This window comes from Amblyomma maculatum, chromosome 3 (assembly GCF_055883805.1).
Source record: "Amblyomma maculatum isolate TAMU_Amacu chromosome 3, ASM5588380v1, whole genome shotgun sequence".
In the NCBI taxonomy this organism is placed as follows: Eukaryota; Metazoa; Arthropoda; class Arachnida; order Ixodida; family Ixodidae; genus Amblyomma; species Amblyomma maculatum.
In genome coordinates, this window is record NC_139346.1 from 204,734,795 (window position 1) to 204,760,043 (window position 25,249).

General features: G+C 46.0%; 1 protein-coding gene and 1 pseudogene across 1 annotated transcript in view; both read right to left on the reverse strand.

Moving 5' to 3' along the window:
• LOC146197494 (uncharacterized) overlaps positions 1-8,069 on the reverse strand; it is a 44,331-nt pseudogene extending 36,262 nt beyond the window's left edge.
• A 785-nt stretch (positions 8,070-8,854) lies between these two features.
• The window catches only part of LOC146197495 (uncharacterized), a 35,621-nt gene continuing 19,226 nt past the window's right edge, over positions 8,855-25,249 (reverse strand). The window contains exons 4-9 of the mRNA XM_084597190.1: positions 22,546-22,682; positions 20,835-20,941; positions 16,372-16,529; positions 13,199-13,297; positions 10,859-10,976; positions 8,855-8,925 (exon numbers count right to left, since the gene is read on the reverse strand). Coding sequence (XP_084453316.1) covers positions 8,855-8,925; positions 10,859-10,976; positions 13,199-13,297; positions 16,372-16,529; positions 20,835-20,941; positions 22,546-22,682 — 690 coding nt within the window. The remainder of the gene's footprint in view (positions 8,926-10,858; positions 10,977-13,198; positions 13,298-16,371; positions 16,530-20,834; positions 20,942-22,545; positions 22,683-25,249) is intronic.

Consider the following 25,249-nt stretch of genomic DNA (forward strand, 5'->3'; position numbering starts at 1 on the left):
CAGAAAATATGCATATTGTGTTTTGTTTCCCTTGTGTTCTTTAACCTTTCCCATAGATCTTGGCCAAATCAGTTGCTCCTCTGCAGAGTGAGCTAATAATTCATTGACAGGGTTGGACAGTGAGAGGAAGGGCATTATGCAGCGCTAACACTTTAACAGGATGTAGGGGGAGAAGGGGGAGGGGGGGGGGGGTTACGAGCGATCTGGAACGCATTGTGGTAAAAGCCGCCATGAGGAAGAAACACGGATCAACCACGAAGAGTGGGTGAAGGGATCTAGGGAATGGTAGCGGGTTGAGACGGGATAAATTTTTGGGAGAATGAAGAAAAGGAATTTAGGGGCTCGCAACGACACACAAATGTAGAATGCCTGCAGTCAGTGAAAGGGAGAAAAACATAGATGGATGTTTCTATATGAGAGGCTCTCGACGTCGTCACGTGCGCCTCAATTCCCCACCCCTGTCAGCTGATTAGCTTAACAAAAGTCTCGGTTCCGATAGCCTTGATGCTATATGAATGATAGTAGGGTTCTCGCACAGCTGCCTCCCTCGCCGTTCGATCACATCCTATTTGGCCCTCGCGGTAGTACAGGGTGTTCTTCGCCTGCGGCTTTTGTCGAGGATGGCACTGGTGAACGCTGTTAGTGTTACCTTACTCGTAACCTAAATATCCCGAAAGTAGAAGACTTTACAGCCGCCATCATGGCTCAGTTGCTAGATCACCACAAGCGACATCTTGAAGTCGTGTGATCGAATAGCTTCAACGGTATGTCGCTCTCTTTCTTCTACTTCGCAATCAGTAATATTTAATCTAAAAGTGGCTGTATTACTTGTTTTCCAATTGATAAACGCCTCCAGTAAGGATAGACATGCATAGAAACATTCCCCTATGCTTTCCTCGGTTTCAGTGACTGTTGGTATTTTTCGTATGAATGCCTGGGGGCTGGAGAGCAGGCAAGTGTCTGGTGCGTGTCCCGAAGGAAACACGCACACTAGCGTTTATAGTTCTTTTAGCAGCTGCAAAACTATATGAGCAACATGGTATATAACTCTTGACATCGATGCATATAAAGTGCCAGAGTGGCAAGGAACAATTCAAAAGTAAAGCGTGTTTACCCCTGTTCCGCCGATTCCGATATCAATTGCAGCTTCGACCTCCTGGTGGACTTCCATGCCAGACTTGTTGTAGCTGCAAGAGAGGGAGAAGAAAAGACAGAGAGAGATGTTGAGACTGTGTGCTGTCTTAAGCTCAGTGATCATTGCAAGCCGACATGAACACAAGCTTCGTACGAGTAGCTATCGGTACCTTTAGACGCTGCCGTGAACGTTACGTAATACGACAGCTCATTGTACCCAATTTAAAGCGGCATCTTGAGTTGATTTTTGCACGCCTATTTTAGTGCTCGTCGTTCATATAGTGGCATTTCCTTGAGCACCATTCAGAAATGAACCCCAGCTGTCTTGTCGGGGTCATTGTGTCATGCGCTACACATCGCTAACGACGTCTGCCCTGGCACTGTTCTGCTCTAGAAGTGCTCCCGGTGATGCTGACGTTTTTTATTTTTTTTTCGAAGCACGGAGAACACGATAAGGTTTAACATGAGGGCTTAAATGGCGCGTATTTGCAATACTGACAATTCTCTATCATACAATATGATAATAAAATGATAAAAATATTTTTTAGTGAGACATCTCATCGATGGAAGAATCGGTAGTCTGCTATGAAAGTAAAAAAAAAATAAAGATATAGAGGCGTAAACTATACTTAAAAAAAGTTTCACAAGCGTTAATATCGGCTGCAGCCGCAATTGCACCTGCCGCTTCGATCTTGGCTCGATTCTGCGCCTGGTAAGCTTCTAGGCAACGGGCTAACCTGGCTACTGGTCGTTCGATGGTCTCGGCATCCTGTCTGGCACGGCTGCGGTCTCTCTTTAGCGAGATGCATGACTCGTTTGCCTAGGTTAAATGAAGGGGCAGCCAAGATGGAACCTCGTGATGATATTCAATGAACATCACGAGAATGTTTTGCGGTTGGAACTTGACGAAGACGACGATGTTTACTGAACCGCGCGAAAATGTGTTGCAGTTTTACACGAGGCGCGGTTGCCTGTGGCGGTAGTACTCTCGTACTTGGACACAACGATATCTGCTGCAGAGCGCGAGATGAAGCCCCGCCGTGGAGGAGCAGTGGTTAGGGCGCTCGATTACTGTGCCCATTGGTGCAGGATCGAATGCCGGCCGCGGCGACCGGCATTCGATGGAGGCAAAAAGTTGGCGCCAGTGTGCTGTGCAATGTCAGTACCCGCTAAAGAACCCCAGGTGGTCGAAATTTTCGCAGCTCTCCGCTATGGCGTCTCGCATCATTTGCGCCGCTTTGGGACGGTAAACCCCGTAAACCAACCAGCGCGAGATGAAGATGACGATGTGTGCTGCACAGCGCGAAATGAAACAATGTGCTGTGAACTACGATACGCGAGTATGTGGCTCCATCTGTGATATGCATGCTGTATACTAGGTCTAAGAATGACGCGAAACTCACAAATGAACGCAGTAGAGCTAACGCTTTAAAAGAGTTTTCTTGCTTTCAGACGTAGACAGGATTGTCATATAGGGGTGATTGTTTTCATTGGTTGTGAAGGCTCCCCCCCCCCCCGCTAAAAAAAAAGAAAACAAAATTTGTGTAAGAGCTTATAGTAATAACGTGTTCGTCCCAATTTTAAGAAACAGAAAGGAGCCGAACCCTTATGTCCCTAATTTTCCCTTTATCCCTTTTCTATTAAGGGAGAATATAGTGTCCGAAGAGCATGGAACGTTTTATGAATAATACAGCACACGACTTTCATATATTCGTGCTCTTATCTTATTAAGGGGCGTCTATTGTTTTCTATGTTATAGTATGCTGCACGGTATTCCTGTTGTTTAATGACACTGTCAATTCGTCAATTCCTTCAGTTGTCATTTCTCCCGTCAACATGCTCGATTATTATCAGTTCTGATCTTTCATCTTTCTTTTTACAGCGCAGCTCTTTGGCGCCTGTTCCTGCTTTTCGTGTCGGCGTCGGCGTTGTCCCTCGTAACCAGCTCCGTAGCCGCGAGCCAGCTCGTGCTCCTGCCGCCACTGTTCACCGCGGCGTGTACCCTCCCCCCTCTTCCTGCATGGCGGCGATGGTGTTCTCCGGTTGCCGAAGCGCCGGCTCGGCATCAGCGGATCACAGTGCGTGCATCCCAAGCCGAAACGCAGAGACACGTTGAATTTACTCGCTAGCGGCGTCAGCGGCATCAGTCAGTCGCTGCTATCTCTTCGCGGCGCAACGTTCCTATGGGCCCACGCGCTGCCTCCCGCGACCTCTCGATAACTTAACTGCTCTCTTCGCTCATCCTCCAATGCCACCCCTGTACGGCGGAAATCAGAGCGCCGGATCGTTGACGGCGGATCTCGATATGTGCACCGCCCGAGCCTAAACGCATACCGCAATCAATCGAAAAGCTGAAACAGCTGAAGAGCTGCGCTCAAATTTAGCACTAGGAAGTAACGTAACCGTGGGCAATTTTTTTATTGGTTGGTACCAGAACTTAAAAAAAAAACACTTATTCGAAAAAAACAGGTGCAATGTTTTTTTATGCTAGGCTTTGCAGTGTACAGGCTTTGTCAAAAGTTTAGAGCCCATGAGGTCTGCTCCTTCTTCTAAGTCACTTAGTGGCACTCTATTAGCATTCATGAAAGTCCTTCTCTTTGGAGAATGTAAAACAAAATGTATTCTTACCTTCAGGAAAAGGTAAAAGTACGACGCGGTCTCAAATATCGTGGGCGCGGAGCGGCTCAACGTCACCGTTGGGGGGATTATGAAACGGGGAACATGGAAATGCATGTTCCATGCATTTCCATGTTCCCCTCTCTCTGATGTTGCGTTGCGCATGCCATGGTTGCTAGTAAAGTTGCAGTGATGTCACTTGAATAAGCTCTATACGTCCGACGTCCATACGGCTCGGTTAAGCGGGGTTTTATACCCTATTTCAGGAGTTCCTTGCAGCACGACCAAAGATACGATGAGTGCAGAGGCGACGGTCTGATGCTGCGGAGTTTAGTGCATCTTTTTATACTCTGTTACAACCACATGTGCATACTTCGCGAGGAGAAGACATACATACAACGCGGTGCGGAAGAGCACGCTTAATGCTCCCTTGTGATTGGTTGAACAAGGCTCGTAGCTTCCGCACTGCACTGCTGCGAGGAAGTGATGAGGTATAGAGTAGATACCCATGTCGGGTGGTAGTTCACATAACTCGATAGCTCATGACTGTATATCTACAGAGAATTTGTGAGATAACAGAAGCACAATTAAAAGATGAGCGACTCAGCGAGCTGCAGAGTGCATTTATTCGAACGATGGTCTGCAAGGGAAGCCACAGACCGAAGCCATTTAATGCTGTCGAGCCATGCACACCCTGCATAGCGCAAAAGAAGAGAAATACCGCGAGGTAATCATCAGAATAAAAAAAGGTAACATGCTGAAATTACGACCCTTATTCTCATTGAAAGCTTGACAATTTCTCCAAAAAAGCATCCGGATATGTGCAGATTACACATTCGGTATAGGTTTCAATCTTGGACAGCATGTGTGGAAAGAATGACTATACCCATCGGGGAAGCAGAGGGTGAGCACGGGAAAGCGCACGTTCTGGTCCTCGTTGTAGACGACGGCAGCCGGGAAGCGCCAGTAGTGGTGAACGTCCTCCAAAGAGTTGCGCACGCAAAACACCAGGGACGCCACGCCCACCACCAGCCGCAGGAAGCGAGCCACACTGGACACCCTGCGTGGGATGCAGGTGAACACATCATCGCGTACAGTGTGCTGCGGTCACTTTTTGGGAGCTAGCTGATACGCGACACCACCCATTAGCCTGTAAGTCGCGGCTCTTCACTATGTCCACGCTTTGAAAAGCACCGAGCAGCGTTTTAAAAGCCGCAGGTGGCGAGATAGTTGACGTATCCTGGAGTTTTTAATACATTGGAGGGCAGAGTTTGCTATAGTAAGGGGTATTGAAGAGCTTTCTAAAGAGGCGGTGATGCCGGCTAAATAGAAAGGTTAATCCACTAGTAAATGGCTAATGCGTAAGCGTTGGCGATGCAGCTGCACGAGATCGAGAATGCTCCTCACTCGGCGGCGGCGTATTTGGAGCGTTGCAGGCGCCGGAGACGCTCGAAGCACCAGTCGATCAAGATGATAGCAAACGTGCGCAACGACAGACCCAGCCAGATTCCGAGGTAGCCCCCAACAAGCGCCAGGATCTGGGTCACCTGTCAAGGGGCGTCACGTAGTTTTCAGCTTAGTACAAGATAATTATCATCTCCAGTGTTCATGGGCAGCTTCACTAGACTCTTTCAGTGCCAGCTTGTCGTTTTTGCTTAAAGGCTATTTAATAGGAAATTTGCTATTTACGCTAGATGCATCATGAAACCTACTGATGCAATCAACTGACTATTGCCATATTTTGTAAGAGCACGTGTGTACTGAAGTGAAACTCAAATGAGCCTTCAGCCTTCAAAAGCAACATTCACCAACCACTCACCCGCTGCTAGAGAAGTTCCGCCACCGCCAACCCACCTATCGACACCCTCCACAAGGACAACTAGAAGCCCACGCAACATCGTATGTGTTGAGAATGCGATGACATTAATGCTGAAGTCCATTCGGCCTGCTTCTCCTCCTTCTGAACTGCTGCTAGCCATATACGAGTACACTGAGTCTGCAGCCCTAATACTTCATCTTCAGCGTAATTCTTGCGTGGTCGCCCTCCCAGTAAACAGACTCCACTTGGAACCTGATATGCGGAGCTGTCTATACACGCCTGCACACAACCAAGCGTATATTGCCAACTGCCGCCGAGCCTGCCACCGGTCCCGACCATGTCACATGACCAGTAGACCTACCAGCTACCAACTGCCTGTAGCGGGCCTTCCGGTCCGTGCTGGTTTCCCCGCTGGTTGAAGACCTCAGTATTCGGGGTTTTCGTCACACTCCCCTAAGACAATGTGCATTATATGCCATCGACTTTTTTCTCTCTTGGCGAGGCTTCTAATGCTCTCGCATTAAAAGAAAATGTGAAATTGAATTCAAGGACGCTGTGTAAAAGTAGGCTGCCTCCAAAAATTATCACCCTCAAGTCGCCTCCTGAGCCCACTCTCCCCTAGCTGTAGGTAGCTGCCTCACGGACCACCACTCTCGCTCGACACACCTCTGCTATCCCAACTTCACTTTCCAGAAGACAAATGGTGGTGTGAAGGTGTCGGCGTAGTGCATCAATAAGCGAAAGCTAGAGCTGTAAGCACTGTGAATTTATTGCCTGCTTTGATGATGCAGCCTGACTTTTTTAACAAACCGCGTGAAAGGCGCCGCAATGACGGGGCGGGCGTGCAGTACGGTGTTGCTGCGCGGCCGGGTGGACTAGGAGGCCGTCCCCCCGACGGACGGAATACGTGGGACGGCACTGCAGGCACTGGGTATCACCTGCATTGCTATTCGAGATCGGTTTAATGTGAAATGGTAACGTTGTTGAAGCGGTACAATTCATGCGTTTCTGTCACTCAAGCGTCGGCGCCCCAAGCGACACTCGCCTGTTTTTCCCTGACTGTACGCCTGCGTCCCGCCGCGTGGTGCTGGCCGCACGAATTTCGCAGTGCAAGTTCGCTCCATATGAATCACCCTTTACAGCAATATAGTGTTCCTGTATATGCTCCCCCAGTGAGGGGCTCCCTGCTGAAGACTGCCCGTGTCACCCAACTACAGTGAAGGGGCGAAGCAAAGGACGCATGAATGCACCGGCTGGTCACTTGATCGCGAGTAACGTGACCACGGATGAGCATGCCTCCAAAGAAGACGACAAAGGTAGAGCTAAGCACGGGCAAGTGGTGGTCACGTGATTAGATACACGCATCGGCATAGTGGAACGTTACGCTTTAAATGAAGGTAGAAAAAAAGCAATCCTGGAGATTATGTCGGAGGGGAACTGTAGGGCTCTGTTTTGTTTTCACTTTTCTTTTTCTTTTGTCCACTTTTTTTTTCAGCCAAGTTAGAGCTTTCGTTGATCGTTCGTTTCAAAGGGAAGACCGCAATAATCATCACCATCCTAATCCTGAGGGTACAACAGCGAGAAACGTGGAAAGAGCGCAAGGCGAGAGCTGATGCGAGGTTGATTGGAACAGCTACGGAAGAACGAGGTGCATCAGGCGACGGAGAAGTATGGTGACAGCTATTTTGAAAATCACGTAAACTGTCGTACTCGATTAATGCTCGTCACACTTTTAGTGGCTGGCGTATGTATGTCTGAACGAAATGATACGATCAACAAAACTTGGACCCGTAAGGTAAGTACACTGTTTCGAAAGGTAACCTCACATAAAAATTAAGGCGGAAGTTATCATCCCTCAACCTTGCATGGGCAACCTCACATAGACAATGAAGATTTCCTCTGGATTTTTTTCTCTTCCGTCCCAGATTCTTACAGAGTAAAGGTGCATTACTTGCCAAGCGTGGTTCCTCTGAAGTAGCGATGTTTTGTTGGTCCCAGGCTCGTTCATAACACGTAATTGTTTGGTCATATCATCATCATCATCATCATCATCATCATCAACCTGACTATACCCACTGCAGGGCGAAGCCTCTCACATATTTCTCCAATTAACCCGGTTCTGTGCTAGCTGCATCCACTTGACCCCTGCGAAATTCTTAACCTCATCCGCCCACCTAACTTTCTGCCGCCCCCCCCTGCTACGCTTTCCTTCCCTTGGAATCCAGTTTGTTACCCAAAGCGACCATCATACCAGATCATACCATCAATCTATATCAATTGTGGCGTTATATATTTTGTTCTGTTAAGTAGGTGCCTCACGCTGGATCCACAATCCACCACATTGCGATTAAGTGCATGTTCCAGAATGATAACTGTGCTTTGCGCATGCGCTACTGTTATTGTGCCTAGTAACTGAAAACAGTGGACTCACCTGCAGCTTCTCGATGAACATGAGGACGTTGACGCTCGTTGATGACATGCTGAACTTAACGGACACCATGTGATAGCCGCTAAGAAATAAATGCACGCACAGACATAAAAAGTTTACGTATTCAAAACTTAGGAAAGGGTTTGAGAAATATTCGGAAATTTTCTTTTCAATCCACCTCACCCGTCTTCAAGAATAAGACCAGGGTCTTCTTTCTTCACTGCGTTAGCATCGTAGAAAACTTGGCTGCAACGGACAAATGAAAATGTCAAAACATGTGCAAGAGTATATCATTGGTCATGTCTCTGCATCAGGCACGGCGTGGAATATAGGCTGTAATTCCCTTTTATTAACTGGAAAACCTGCGACTGCATACCGTAGCCAGTAAATTGCAATGGTTTTAGTCGCCAGTATCGCATGAGCTTAAACGTTGTGACTAGACATTGTATGCCCTTCGCTAAAGATGTGGTAGTGTGTCCTTGTTCCTTTCACTCTACTAGTACAGACAAGAAGCTGTAACTGATGAAAAGTTCAAAAGGACACTGAGGAAAACTCAATCAATTGTTTTTGTGTGTGTTTGTGTGTGATTGAAACTCGACAGTTCGGTATTTTGCGTCTTTGTTACTATGTCATGTTCTGCAGCAGAGTACTCGATTATTGCTGGGAGACTTCGATTCGAAGTGAGATAGTTTTTCCCTTTGCTCTGATTAAGACTCGATATTCGCTTGCGAAACTATAAGCAAAAAATGACGTAAGGCTTGACGTAAACGCAGACTCCATGACTGATGGAGGGCGGAGAGCGATGCGGCTGAGAGCGAGCGAGCAAAGCAAAAACAACGTCATCACATGCACAGCACTTACTCGCACGGAACCCTGCAGCTGGCCGAGCAGACTTTCTCGTACGACTGGCGCCGCCTGGAGGTGCACGCTGGTACGAGAGAGAAGAGGAGAACCGGAGTGCCTTCTTGATGTCTCTCTTTATACGATTTTATACTTCGGCTGCGAAACTGCACTCGCTACAAAATAGTTTAGCCACGTGGAGCCGCTGTTAAAAACTTTGCAGTTCAAAGGGGTTTGCTTCTAAGCGGCGCTGCGGAGGCCCTAAGCACAAATGGAAGTCATTTGCTTAGGAAAGGTGAGGACCAGAGTTCCTCTAGCTTTAGAAAACTTTACAATGTGGAGCATTCAAAAGGAGCTACACTGCGTAGCCCACAAGCAAACATGGTGGCCTGCATATTTTTTACAAAAGGATTGACCCCTCCCCCCCCCCCCCCCCCCCTTTTATTATTATTTTTAGAGAAGAGCATGCGAACCACACGTTGCTTAACGCCTTGACCCGCCGCAAACAGCAATGGCGCAATTAGCTCGATAAGTCCGGTACGGTCCGGTTTCGCCTTGGTTGTCCATGCCTCCTGGTGACAGAACGGCTAAGAACACAGAGGTACCGGCAGAAGAATTCGTCACGCTGAATCCGCGAAAAGGTTTATTGCACAGGCGCCCGAGCATTCTTTGATAAGTGACGCGAGTACTATTCACTAACTTGCGCGTCCTCCACAGTGAATACGGTCAGTACCGGCACAACAAGACGCTCGGCTTCTTCATGGTTCCGTGTTTCGCAAAATTTTGCGGCCACCTTTACCTGCCTAGGCGGAGTTATTCAGTTCGTTTTTGGACTACTTGTTAGCCTTCCGGTCCTTCTAAATAACTAATAAGTCGTGGAAAAACACTGTCATGTTATAGGGCGGGACCACGAACGTTACGCGCATTCTTGAAAGAAGTGGCGTTTATTTCGTTACATCGAGTAATCTGCCACGTTTGCATATTCAGACATGGGTCGTTCATCACCATTAGCAGTAACGTAACTATCTCTACTACAGGAAAAATGACATTCCCATATCCCCCCAATTACCTCCGCAATCACCAACCTAGGCAACTTCATTCCCGCAAACTTTCCGGTATCATTCGGCAACCGTACTGGATGCCGCCAATTGTTTCTATGCCTATCCTTGAAATCCATTCGGCTATCCTTGGTTATCTCCCCCTCGCGTTACATGGGCTTTCCGTACTTGTCCGTACCTGTTCTGGATTTCGAATGTAGACAATATCGCTAGCTCAGATACGTTCCCTGGCCAAATCTGCTCTCTTCCTGTGCCTTGACGTTATGCACAGCTACGATTTAAGTTTCCATATTTCTCCGAGCTGCCAGCTCTCCCAAGTTATTTCACGATATGCGAGCACTGAAAATATTGACTATCTTTCACACTCTTTTTTGAAGGACACTGGTAATTTGCTGCTCATGACCTTAGAGCCCCTGCCGAGTGCACTCGAACGCATTCTCATACTCCTTGTACCCCTTCGGTGGTAACCAATAACGCGATGTTCTCAACTACGCCCAAAACTGTGGCATGACCTCACTTTCCATGTTAAACTGATTTTATGCTCTAACTTTCGATAGTTCCTTGCTGGTGCATTATGAACTTGTAAAGATAATTAACTTAACATTGTTACAATTGCAAGCAGTACGGCAGGGAATTCTGTAATACGCGACATTCGAATACTAAGTGAAAACTCGTGCGATAGTTTTAAATGCTTTTACGTACTAGACTAGCACTGGTCGACCAATATGTCCTCTTTTTGGGTTTAAACGAGACAGCATGGTTTGGGGAAGAAGCCTCACTGTTAGTTGCCGATGTTTAGGCACCAACGCGCAAGGCATGCCTTCTTCTGCCCCCTTTCAAAGAAGCAGAATTTATTTGATGATGTTTTATTGAGATCACGTTACGGTGTCTAGTTTTTTGCTATTGTGTTTTTGCTTCTTGGGGCGACTGGAAACAGTGCAGATGTGATAAAGGGCAGCCTACCGAGTAGCTCCGGACCCGCGCAGAACGTCTCGTTGAGGAACCCTCGGAACGGGTAGTCGGTAGGCGTGCAGCTGCAGTGGCGCCTTGTCTCATTGCGCACGCAGTCCGCGAAGCATGTCTGCGAAGCGCCACCAGGGCGAGCTCACCCCATACGCCACATACAAAATATCGGAAATATTTTCCGAGCTCAACATCATGGGAGTCAAATATTTAGGGGGATCCCTTAAGGTGGAGTAGATTTGTAATCAGGGAGCAATTACTCATTGACGTCCACACAAGTGCAGCCACACGGCTACAAAGGAAACCTATACAGCTTTCTCAGAAACATCGTAGTTAAAGAAAAATTCGTCCTGGCCCAGGGAATTCGTCCCCGGACCAGTACGAATTTTTCTTTAACTACGAAGTTTCAGAGAAAGCTGTCAATGTCAATGAGTATTTATTCTCTTATTAAAAGTCATGGGGATAATAAAAATTAAATTTAAATGTCAACAACTCGTCATACTCACATTCATCAGGTCGCCATCTTGCTTTGATTGTCATAATATAACAGGGCTGCATCACTGTCCATTGACGCTATTCATCACTAATCCATCCCTTATATTCCTTTACATCTCATTTTCTCCTTCTCAGTGCAGAGTAGTCAAATGGGACACTTTCAACGTGTATGTTTTCTTGCTTCCAACATTTTCATATACGACACAATGATCCACGTACCCACGAGGAAACTTTTGAAGCTTCGTGGACGCTGATTACATGTTATGCAGGCCTCCATCTCGATTACAATCGAGAGCGTTGACTTTCTGAGTGGCGATGAATTGCTCCCGTTTGCGTGCGCAAAACTTTCCCAGCTAACAGCTCGAACCCATTTGGCTGTTTGTTCATTTTGTGTTTTAACGCCTTAAATACCTCCAGTCTTATTGACCTTCATATATATAACCCAGCACCGACCCCTCCTCCCGCCTATGACCTCCTTGCACTTCCACCTACCACCACCTCTCGGCGCTGGAAAACATGAGTGCACAGCTTGGTTTCAAAGCTAAGCCACTCTGAGCTAAACGATAGAAATTACACAGTACAGGGTAGATCACGTTTGTTTATAGCGCTCTATCGAACACATGCGGAGGAAGCAAAGTGAAACCTACACACATTAATAATAGTAATAACTGCCCTCTGGAGCAGCCGCAGTATCATTCGAATTGCACAAGCTCTTAACAAAGCAGCTGTGGTAAGACTTGGCTCCGTACGAGAGCTCCAGAGAACTGTGGTTGACTCTGTTAAATTGATGAATTCACTTCAAGTAATTCTTTTTGAAGAGCGTAGAGACAGAGGCCAGAAAAAAGAATTTGAAACAAAAATTAATCACACACATCACTCGCTTACAAACACATAGATACTTCAAAGGGTGTAAAAGTTATTAGTAAGGCTTTTGTCTCACTCGCAGCCCCTTCCTAAACTTTATCTCTCCCTCATGTAAATATTATCTAATCAAGGTTTTTCACCACCGCCACCACCAGCCGAAGCCCCGTCACTCGTTGCACCAAGTACGCGCTCGAGTCACAGAACTCTGTCCCGACGAAGGCATTAAATATTTTGTAATGTCCTGTAGTTTGCGCTAAACTTTTGACACCAGCAGCAAATCAAGTGTTCAAGATTTTCACGTTCACCACATGTCGTGCACAGAGGTCCGCCCGGTACACATATTTTATAGAGAAAGTATTTCCTATATGCAACATATGCAAGTGAATCTAATGAAGGCATGTACAGTCAGACCTATAGGTCTATCTAATTTGCGTGACATTCGAAAGTAACATTTGGGGTCGATTATACGCAACGGTCTATACTGACGCCACGGAGAGCTGCCCAGGCTCTCTGTGAGCTCAAGGGTGAACAAAAACAGAAATGTGCGGCCGAATGCAGCAGCTTGATCGAGGTTAGCTGGGGATCGTCCGTTCGTAGCTGCTTGGCCAGACCAGCTAACTGGACACCGGCCTCCTCGCCGATTTCATAGTGCTCCAGTAGCTACAGGATCTGTAGAAAGGCTGCGAAAACCATTTAGCTGATTGTATAACTGAACGATTATTAGATGAAAACAGTATTTCGTTTTACGTCCAGCAAGCTTGAAAACGGCACTCGCATGGTTTTGAGTCGCATCCTTTCCCCATCTCTTTAGTAGAGAGAGAGAGAGATAACTTTTATTTGTCAAATAGAGTGACTTTTCCGCTCTTCGCGGGGTTAGCACTAGATCACATGTTATGGGAATGCGCGAAGTCACCAGGCAGGGTTAAAAATATAACTAAAGACACCTGGGAGAACCCACTCTAAAATAACATACGTGCTTACCTCCTGCGTGTGATAGGCCGGATAATGCGCGAGCTTGTCCAGCTTCGCATAATCGACGCAGTCGGTGTCGTACGGGAACTCCAGTCTCTTGAGCATCCTCTGAAAAGTTAACGAAATGTGTTTTATATTTACTTATTTGTTTATTTATTGAAAAGCTAATAATAATAAGGTTTCGGGAAGAATGAGAACCTTTGCCTTGCCCTGCATGTGTGCAAAAATAACTAGGCGAAAAGAAAATCGCTCTCTAGACAGAAGGGCGGGAAGCGTTTGCGCGGAAGCAAAATGATTCTTGATCTATTTGCGTACGAGTAATCAGAGGTTAATTAACATTTTTAAGGCGAAAGCCTTTAAGCGCTCATACTCGCGCCGTCTGTTACATCAAAAGGCTAGAAGAAGAAGAAGAAGAAGAAGAAGAAGAAGAAGAAGAAGAAGAAGAAGAAGAAGAAGAAGAAGAGAGGAAGAAGAAGAAGGAGGAGAAGAAGAAGAAGAAGAAGAAGAAGAAGAAGAAGAAGAAGAAGAAGAAGAAGAAGAAGAAGAAGAAGAAGAAGAAGAAGAAGAAGAAGAAGAAGAAGAAGAAGAAGAAGAAGAAGAAGAAGAAGAAGAAGAAGGAGAAGATGGAGAAGCAGAAGCAGAAGAAGAAGAAGAAGAAGAAGTAGTAGTAGTAGTAGTAGTAGTAGTAGTAGTAGTAGTAGTCGTGGGAGGCGGCAACTGACAGCTGACATGGCTGAGCACTAACTGAACGTAGGGTTTTCTGACATTACGTTTGGCAGGAGCTGCCAACTCGGGACTCTCATATGGAAGGGTGATAACACAATCAGCCTGTAAAAACCCTCGCATTCACGTTATCCCTAGGCCACGCAGGCACGTTCATACGGCTCGTTTAAAGCGGGGTTTTATATGTTGGCTGGTAGCTTACGCTGTCGTGTCATCGCGAAGGTTGGAGTGAAAACAGAGAGAAAGAGGACCACCGCACAATAGACGCTTTCACCTCGTCGTAGTTTAAAGATCCAAAGTGCCCCTTAGAATTCTTTTTTTATCGTTGACATGGTCAACAGGGGGAGAGGACCAGCAAAGTTTCAGGGATTTTTTTTTTTTTGCTCTTCATGGAAACTGAAACCACGCCGTGAGGGTAAGGGGAAGATGGGGCAGGGGTCTGATGACCAAAAGGCGCTATATAGCACGAGGGAAACTAGCCCTTTTGAAGAAGAATGTCACAAATTCATCGCTGCTTTGAACAACACCCTTTTCGCTTCTCGTGGTAATTAAACTATCGGAACTAACAAAAAGAAAGGCGTTCTTTGTCTGCAGCTTGCTTTCAACAAAGTGGGCGGCCGCTCCTTAGGAGGTGCCGTTAACCCCATTAATAGTTACTCAAACCTTAAGCATTTTGGTTATATATTCTCTGTTGGTATGGCTCAAACGGGAAAGCGCACAGCAGATGACTGCTTCTGACGTATGCTTCAGGGTTCCCTTTCTGTTTTAGTTAACGGCACAGTGACCCGGTTCACTTAGCCGCAGAATGATCTCAATGCGACGTTATAAAGATCAGAAAAAGAGTAAATACTGCAAAAAACGGGGGAGAGGGGGGGGGGGGGGGGGGGGTACGCTACTGCAAAGTTAAACGTTTCTCCCCAATTTACAGTCATGCGGGCTTAATATAGAGAGACGTCTTCTGCGACTCTGTCACTCGTTAATAAAGCGAAAGCATTACTTAGCTATGTTCACGGATTTCTGTCCGCACACCGCGTCCGCAGACCGCGTCAGCAAAATCGTGTCCGCAGCAGTTGTGAGTAATTGAGAAGTAGTGGAGGTTAATGAGTGGTATCAATCGATAGAGAGTGACATAATGTTGTGTCCGAAAATATAATTAGACCAATAAGGTCTATAAATAATTAATTAGAGGCAAAATACGCAAAATTGTGTCCGCAGCAGTTGTGAGTAAATGAGAAGTGATAGAGGTTAATGAGTGGTATCAATTGATAGAGGGTGACGTAATGTTAAGTCAGAAAAATAATTAGGCGATTACGTTGATTACGTAATTATTTAGAGGCAAAAATGTAAAAGAATAGGCGAAAATGGTCTATTAGCCAATGGCTTGGCCCCCATTTGAATGCATCAAATAATAGTTAATTAAATCCGTCAATTAGGGTGACGTCAAAGATGTGACGTCCCGCAACCTGAAGTCAAGCCAAAAATGGGCATAGGAAGGGATTGGCGCGCAATTTGAAAGTACCAAAGACGAAAGTAGTTAAGGCAGTCAATTAGGGTGACGTCAAGGATGTGACCAAAGACTAAAATGGGTAGTGAATTAATGTGACGTAGAGGATGTGACATCACGCAACCGGAAGTAGAGCCGAAAAAGGGCGCAGGTAGGGATTGGCGCGCAATTTGAAATTTCCAAAGACTAAAATGGGTAAACATGAACTGAATTAAGCAACCAGAAGCAACCAACAGCAGCATCCGTGTTTTCGCATTAGTCTAATGCAGATTCTGCAGTGCTCTTTAATTTTTTTCACCGAGACTATTTTTATGTTGTCGACATAATTGTTCAATTTCAGGGTCCTAGAGCAGGTAACGTTTTGTCACTTCCGTCTTCAAACCACTAGTGTACGTTGACACAGTGTCTCAACCCAATCCGGGGCCTTAGCTTAGCAGAGCTTCTTTAAAGCCTAGCCAGCGTCCTTGCAGCTCTGCCTGCAATGCATTCGGTTTAATCTGGTGTAGGCTACAAGTACAGCAAACGCAGCGTCGATGCTCTCCGCAGACTGCTGCCTGAAGAAGTGGGTCAGCGAACGCTCGCTGCCCTTGTGAGACACACTCGGGCTGGGCAACCGATCTTATCGTCTTTCGATCGCTCTACGCGTTACAAATCGCTTCCCGGCTGCTCACATCGCTCGGCAAGGAAAAGGGATGATGGCGCCATCGTTCGAACAGCGAGCGAAACGTTTGTGTCGCATCACGACCGGTCTCGAGGGAGAGCAGCGCTTCGCTAGGGTGGCTAGCTTCGTGCTCTCCCTCAAGCCTGGCCACAGCCTGGCCGTGGTCGTATGTATTCTGCTGTTGGTGCAAAGGCACAAGCTTCCGCTCCAGTGACAAAAGTACCTCCAGACATAGAAGGGAACGCTTTCCGCGAACACCACGAGAAGGCAGCACCTGTCACAAGCGTGGCTCACCTGCTGCAGGCTATACTCGTAGCTTCCGGAAGGGCGCAGAAGCAACGTGTGCTTGGTGGCGGCGCTGATGCTGTCCACGTGGTGGAATGTCATGTCCATCTCGTAGCGGGAAAGTCGCGGGGACCGAGTGGGATACCAGAGCACTATCATGCTCATCTCTGCACGAGAGCAGCAAAAGCCGCAGACGCAATGGAACATGGTGCCAGAGCGAAGGGTGTTTCCAGACCAGACACCATACAAGATGAATCACTAATAGTTTCAGTGTAAAATAGCACTCAGCAAGGGTGGAGGAGGTGCCTCAGTTCGAAAGCCGAGCCAACGTTTTGACGAAAACAAGTCCACTTGTCGTAACATTAGCTCAGCTTGCGAACTGAGCCTCCCTCTCAACCTTATTCAGTGCACTTTCACACTTGTAGCCATTTTCTCTCTCTCGTTCAGCCCTGGATCCTAAACAGTTTCAGCACTTTCAAGATATTTGCAGTCAGTAATAAGACCACGTGATTGGATATATGCATGCAATCTGCTGCCGTTCTTGAGCTCTCTTAATGTCAAGCTTTAGCTTGGCTCGGTGCTCGGCTTCTCAGGGGTGAATTTCTTAGAAAACAGGTCTTTGATCAACTGGTGACAAAAAATCGGTGGACATTTAAGACTAATTAGGTCAGGTGTTTCAATGCGAAAGCATTACTGCGCCCCAGCCGAGTTTTATCTTTGAATGTGGAACTGGCAGTATTCGAGTGCTACACTTATCCAAATCTAAATCGCTGACGAACCACAATCGGTCGCATACGCTCTATACGCACAGTACCGAAGCGGCTTTGAATGAATGCTTTGTTGAAACGGCTTGTGGCTTCCGTGTGCGGAGTCTTAGCTCGAGCTCTTCCCTATGACTGTTACAGTCTATGTGTTGCCTCTACTTCTCGTTGTCTCAATTCTTCGTGCTCACGTTCGCGTCGTTTCGCCTTGGGCCTCATTGCCACTAGTCTGCGTCTTGCTCGCCCTTTATCGCTTCGCTTGGGCCTCTTGGAATCGAAGCTCTTCGTTGTAATGTCGTTGTGTGTGCTTGGATAGGGGAACGCATACCGTTTTCACCACTCCAAGCGAAAATCTTTTTCCACGACACTCCTTGTTGCTGTCTGCGTACTTGCGGAGATGCCCGCCACAGACCGCGGACCAACTGTATTTTCACTGTTTGAATTACGGAGCACAACAATAAATCTGAATGGTTAAGATAGGGACTCAAAGAAAATTTTTCGATCAGAGTCACCGGCTATTTGCACTTGACAGGACGCGTACGTTGACCGGTGACGTTAAAATAATCGAAACCAGCTGCAGCTACAGGAAGCCAGCTTATTGAAGTTACACATTTAAAAGAAGCACTGAAACTGCATCAATAGTAAGAAATGCGACCCAAAGATATGAGGGCCTAGCATAAAGCCCGCACTATCAAGCGAAGTATTTCGTTTCTTCCTCACGCACACCGTGACTTATTATTATTTTTTTTTTACCTTAGTTTCTTTCTAATCATGCCATCTGCAATTATTTGTGGGTCCTGCAAAGACGGCTGCATTCTCCCCTCAGACTTGGTTGACTTGTGCAATTATGATTATGACGAAAAACAAAACATTGCAGCCGATTTAGGTAAATCATTAAAATCCGAAGTATGCGCTAAAACACGGAACGTTTCATTTTGCTTTAGATTATGGCTTGGAGGTAAGGATTCAGACAAAGATAGGCAATACAGGTGACTCGGGACATTAGTGGCAGCAGCTATAAAATTTGGAGACTGCATAACGGACCTTAAGAGGGCAATTCGCTAGTAATATTCGGCTTAAATGCACATGAATGGAAGTTGATGACGACGAGGATATGCAGCGCGCAGTGCGAGAGTGCGGCAGTTAAACGCGAGCAGTGATCAGCTGCGGTGATAGGTATACGAGCTTCCGTACTCGCTCCCCACGAGAAATTTGGGGGTTCCAATTAACCCGCCCTGTTTCGACGAATTTTCACTTCAACTCAGCAGAAGCTTCATTAAGCTAATGGAGAATTCTGTCCGGCTAGACAAACAAGTGCTAAGCGCTATCGCTCAAAAAGAAAAAGAAAGAAACTGGAGGTTTTTGTTCGCATGCGAAGTAAGGACGCTAATGCAACGCGCTTAGCTTAGGAGTCATGCAATGGTTGGCTTACAGCCCGGAACTTTCACGGAAGTCTTGGCAGCATATTTAATAGCGCAAGTGTGTCTTCTGATCCATCCCAATGAAAGTATGTGTTACTTGCCTTCCACTCACGTACGCCCCATCGCGGCAAGAACGACCTCACAATAGCAGGAATAAGACATGGGATTCATTTTATGCAGCTAATCTACAAGGCACTATATGCGTACGCCGAATATGTGTTTGTGGCGAGTATCTCCCATAGCCAAGGCGCGGGCCCCTTTTCAAAGACGCATTCAGCCCGCCTTTGAAGGTATATGAAGGGTGTTCCAGCCCAACATTTCTCTACGACCGTAAGTGAAGTTCCCTTCGAAAAGAGAGTATTCCAAACTTTGGCAGAGCTAGCTCGTTTGGCCTAGTTCCCAGTTTCGCGTCCGAGTCAGTTGTCGTGGCATTCAGTTTGCTAGCTCTGTAAATGCAATAGTATCGAGAAGTTCAAACGCCGGCAATTAGACAACCGTGACCGACAGAACCCGCTTCATAATGCATTAACCCGCTTAGGAATGCGCCAGCGTAATAAGGATTAGTTCAAATTAATAGACATTTATATGGTGTTCGATCCATCCCGGATATATCGAACTCGAAGAGGATAGCGAAATAGTTCAATATAGCGATAGTTCGATGTATAAAACATGACAGCAGACGAGCCCTTCCGTAACACAGGAGAGTGAATACAGTGCACCCCTACTAGCGGTACGCTTCGTACCTTGGTCGACAGAGAGCGAGCGACGTTTGACGCGATTGCCGCTCCTAGGGAGCCTACAAACAGCGGTAAATGTAGGCACCCTAGGCGCCCCGGGATATCACCTATATGTGTGAGGGCTTGAGCCCGAACACTTTCTTGTACATAGTAGTCAATGTCAATAAATGTTTACCCCCCACCCTACAGAGATGTGCTGCCCGCCGGCATACTGACCGCTCACCGCGGGTGTGACGACCCACGATGCGCGGGGACCCTTGAGCCAAGCAGCGCCCCGCGCCAGTCGTCGAAAAGAGAGACGCAGTGGGTGGTGATGGCGGTGAAAAAATTTATTCGGTAACGAGAGATGCGCACTGGATGCACCTCCACGTGCCACTGCATGGACACGAGTGCACTCAAAATATTTAGCAGGGAGTCCAGGAACAGATCAATTTATCGAAGCTCGCGCTAATCGGACCCAGCGCAGTGTGGCACACTGCAGTTTTGGATGGGGGTTCACACCAAAGCTGCTGCTGATAGTGATTTGGAAAAGGCCACACCTGATCATCAAATATGTCTAATTCTGCTACTGGAACACCATAAACGCATTTAATAAGGGCACAGTTCATTTTTTTCGTCGCGATCAGCAGCGAAGAAGGCCACGCCAGAACCGCAGCAATCCTTTGGTCAGCAAAGCTGGCTTTACCTCACGAGAACTAGTGCACCTTTTTGCGGCTTCCCCGCATGACAGCAGTATTGCGTTGAAAACAACCCAGCCAGACCGAAGGCCACTTTCGAGCGAATTCGACGTTCACCTCATCGATCGGTTTTACTTAGCGTTGCCAGCAGGGGCCTTGTTGCGTTGCCTTTTGCGTAGCCGACCCGGCTTCGTGGCGAAAAGTGGTCGTAAGGACGTCATTAGGAGAAGCGCATTTTGCAGGGGCACGAACGCCACGCAGTTCGATATATGGAATGTTCCGTAGAACGAGACGATTTCAGTATAAGAAATATTTTGATATATCCGAAACCGACTGTATTGATTAAAATTTTGCAAGTTTATTATTATTATTATTATTATTATTATTATTATTATTATTATTATTATTATTATTATTATTATTATTATTATTATTATTTTTATTATTATTATTATTATTATTATTATTATTATTATTATTATTATTATTATTATTATTATTATTATTATTATTATTATTATTATTATTATTGAGGTACGTTTGCGCCTGATCGGAGGCGCCGCCAATTCACCGTGCGCAGCACTATCCGTCGGAGGCCAACGCGAGCAACGGAATACACCCCATATCGGCTAAAGTTGATCCTAGGCTTCGTTCACTAGCAAAGCAGTGGTAGCAACAATCTTTCGCTGTGTCCTCAATGTGTCAATTATATCACCGAACTAGCGTAAAGGATAAGAAGCTGAAATATATATCTTTTGTAAAGCAAATTCTTTCAGCGCTATTACTATGAGGAAGTTCAGACCCAGAACTTAGAGCTTAATGACCACATTTCGTGTATCGGATGAACTCGAAAAGTACGTTTGCAGAGAGACTGACCATAGGTGAGAGGATCCTCCTTGAAGTTGGCCAAGCTGTTGCTGCCTCTCCAGTCAAAGGTGTAGCACATGTAGTACGGAAGCCTGGAGAATGACTGCACTAAATGCCTGCACGGGAAAAGGAGTCGAGCCGAGCTTTCGTCGTCTATAGCGCGCAGTCCAGCTCTTATTCGCTGCCTGTTTCACAACTCTACTGAATGTAAAGTTTCTTTCATGCTCCCAGTGTCTAAGAAACAATCAGTTATGAACAATGTGCACTATCGGCTTCTGCACCACATACTCCGGAAATTACGTACACAAGAGCTCTGACAGACACGTAAGCCCCTCTCTAGGAGTCTTTAAAGTCATTTGCCACAGGTAACGGAACAAAGATGCATATGGCCGAACGGCTCGTGAAGAACTCTCGCTGTTGCACAGGAAGAAAAAGGCGCTGTAAATTTCATCACTAGCTTTTTGTGAAAGCGTCACGAGTATTCAGATACATTACCACTAGGATCCGCGTTTAACGATTTTAGCCATTATAATCTTCGATATGATTTTATAAGCCTTTAGTCGATGGAAAAAATAGGTTAATAGAAAATTTCAATCTGCTGTAGAGAGTCTTTGTTCGGCACATTCTGTTAACGCTTCTGCCGGAGAATACGCCAGTGAGTTTAAAAGATGGATTTCATCTTGGTGGACGGGCCGGCCGGTGGAACTACTTGCCGTGACTGGGACCACCGTCGGGCACAAACTTTCGGAACGGAAATGTGTTTACGAGTCGGTCTCCTCACGCTTTGCCATTTCATGTGAGCTCCAGCCATTGTTCCCGCCCACGACTGCTCAGCCATGATTTCACGTCTAGTGTGTTGTGTACTCATGTTTGGCCCCCACCAAAATACACTTCCAATAGTACTCAGGCTGGGTTCACCTTTTACAGCAGTGCATATTTGGCCGCTCAGTATGGTTTAAGTCTCAGCGGAGGAGCGTCGTATAGGATGCCTCCATGGCAGGAATTTATTAGACATTTCCTCGTATACTCTTAACCACATGCGGAATCGAGACATCCCTGTGCAATAAAGTTAATTCCTCTTCCCTCTCGAAAATCTCGCGTCGAGAGCGCATATCAAGCGAAGTAGAGAGTATGAACGCTTGAAAGCCAATCAATGTTTCTAGCACATCGTAAGATGTCGTGGTATACTAGGTCTCTTTGGCTGAAATTGCGTAGTCATCACTGTGCATCGCACGCACCCTGCAATGAAAGGCGGCCTTCTATATTCTCACACGAGAGCTAGTTGTGTGAGCTGATCGCATTGGGCACCGCACTTCTTATGCTCTGCAGGTGTGTATACGATGTCTGATACCATGAGCGGCCACCAAAATGTTGACCACTCGCGCTAAATAATTTCAGTGCGACTGTAGTTATGCGTGTAAAAGGTTACGTGGCATAGGATATAGCGAAATTTGTGTATTTGCGGGGTTTAATTGCGTAATAAATTACGCGGCTTCATAAACGGCATTGTTCTTCTATTTATTATATCCATCCACTTTTCATAGGCAAACAAGAGCATTATGATGGGAGTGGGATTTAACTCGTATTTATAGACAAGAACACAAATAAACAGTTACACGTATTGAGCAATAAATTGAGAATGCATGCACTAAACACGTTGATCCTGCGAGGATTAAGCTAAATCTCATCATAGAAGAAACACAAAGGAGTGACTTCTCACTGCTTGGCGAAGCCGCTGGGAAATATGGACATGCCGGGGTTCTCCATGACCACCTGCAGAATGGAGTCGCTGTCCATGGCCACCTCGCCCAGGTTGCCGGCCACGTCGAGGAAGCGCAGCAAGCGCTGCTTGTCCTCCTGCGCAAAACCCCGATCTTGTCGCCTGGTTAAAATAAATAACAAACATTTCTTCCCCAGAAGGAAAAATAGTTGTGTCGCTAAAGTGTTCCATCTTGACCGTGGATTGCACCACTTCCAAATCAATTGGGTTCACACAGAAAAAGAGAGAGAGAGAGAGAGAAAGAGAGACCGTTTAATAAGAAACGAAAAGTTTAGCCGCCATTTAGAAATCACCGGCATTCCGATCTCCGTGCAAAAGGTAATTGGGTAGAGAAAGACGGAACATGAAAATGAAATTAGAACTTGTCGAGATGTTCAATGTAATTGAAATATGCAAATAAAAAGTTCATTGCATATATCTGTTACCTAAGGTGGCTAAGCTAGGGCCCTCAAATACTGTCCATTGTTAGACGTGCTGGGAAGAGTTTTTCCATGCAAAATACGTACTCAGTTCATAATATGTACGTACGTCAGCATACGCAGGGGGCACTCAAGAAGGTTAGAGTTCCGTTCGAGCCGCAGCTATAACTATGTGGACTGTTTATTTGACTGAAACGGCATCGGAAACCGTTTGTACACGCAGCGTTCATGCCAACTGAGTCCACATAGACAGCGCATGGACCACCAGGCCTTGCGATAATTTGTTACTTCTCACTTGCATATGATTTAGCGTGTGTTATCCGCGTGGCACAAGCATTTTTAGTCGTAAACCTGGTGGACCTCTCGACAAGTTCACGCAAATGAGGTGCATGCTTTTTGAGACCACTGAGCTTTATGTGGATACCGTATAACGCATTTACCAGCGCCTGAATGTGAAGTTTTCGGTGTAAATTTTCGACCAGGTGCACGCTTTCAACAGGAAGTTGTTTACGAATGCAATTTTTCCGCGCAGCATAAGGTTGTGCCGTGACAATCAATATATCGCAAGATCACTTCTCGAGTTGCTTTGTTTTATTACTACTTAATGTAAATCACAACACCAGCGTTTTTTCATGGCAGTCTCAACTGCTCGCCCAGAGTTCAGGACTAATATTAAGAGCAATGTTTTGCTTCGCGTCTTAAGATTAGGCTATTCCCCTCAATATTTCAGTACTATTTCTTTTCACAGGCAGTCACTGATTGGAACACTTTACCAGCTTACTGTGTACAATCACATGAATGTATAAATAACCACGTTTAGTACTACACGTTGCACTGTCAGTGATTTCCAGCTGCCAGTGCTTTGTTTCACTTGCGTTTTGGTGCAGAAGTTTATCGTTGTACTTTGTTTTTGTACGCCGCTCCGGCTTGTGCTTTGCGGCTTACAATTATTGTGGCAATCGAACCATACTGGGTTTGTGTAGCAGACTTAACTACCCGGTTCGAGTGCCGAACAAACTTCAAATAGATGTTTTATTACGCACTGGAAGGTTATACTATTCCAATCAATACTGACATATAAATAAAATTAAATAAATCAGTCATTAAAGAAGTTTATTTTGTTTAAGCAAAAAGATGATCAGAGAAAAAGCTGCTTTGTTTTGCAGCTTGATAAAGCTCCAGCCACCAGATACAGTAATCAATATTCCATTGTCGCTTGGCAAATAAAATTGCTTGCCAGAAAGCTGGACTCAAAGTACGACACCGATGACGGTGAAATGCCACTCCATTGTTGTATTATTCCGAAGCGTCTGTTAAAACACAAAATTGCTTTTGTTAGGATGATGATGATGGACTGATTTTTTATGGTGCAAGGGCGCGTTAGGAGCTTTCCGAGATGATGTGCCTCACGGCTCACTGCGGGTCACTTGTAACAGACGCTGACGATTTCTGATGCAGTGCGGGAAGAAAGAAATTAAATTCTTCTAGTTTAAAAAGGAAATACCTGCCTTAGAGGAGGCGCTGCGCACAGGTGTGTAAACGCCCGCTTTTAAGCACAACACTCTGAAAAATGTTACAGGCAGTCGACAACCATGAAGAATGGAACGATTAGGCTCATCATCCCCTGCGTTCAGACTCTAATGCAGGAAGACTTTCACCAATGAGGTCTGTTAAGGAAGTAAGGAGAAGGTACCGAAACGTGTTGGACAAGATCTCAACTATCTGCGCGTCGGATTGAAGGGGTTAGAGGTTCAGCCTTGGGGGATGAGACGCCTCTGATCACTTCGATTAGAAAAAGAATCAATAACGTTGTTTCATAAGTCCTCAGATCATATATTACACTGATCTGAACGGTAAATTATTCACCGCGGTAATTTTCTTTTTGTCAAGACAATTAAAATACGCCAGGAGTATTTACATTCTTCTGGCTGATAAAGGTATATTGGTGTGGAATATACTGCGTAAGCCCGTTAGACTAAATAACCTTTCTATAACTCTATTTCTGACTTGAAATGACAAAACGAATCTTCTTCTGCTTTTATCACAAGCAAAGAAATGGGGTCATGAGTTTAGAGCACGCATAAAATTCTCATAAATTAGTAGTAGCTACGTCAAGCGTACCATCGCATCTATTGCGTCGACCAGCGAATCCTTAAGAAAAAGTGTAGCAGGCAGGGCGCCAAGATTAGAAAGAGCCACGAAACGGCGCCTCACTTTTAGCTGGG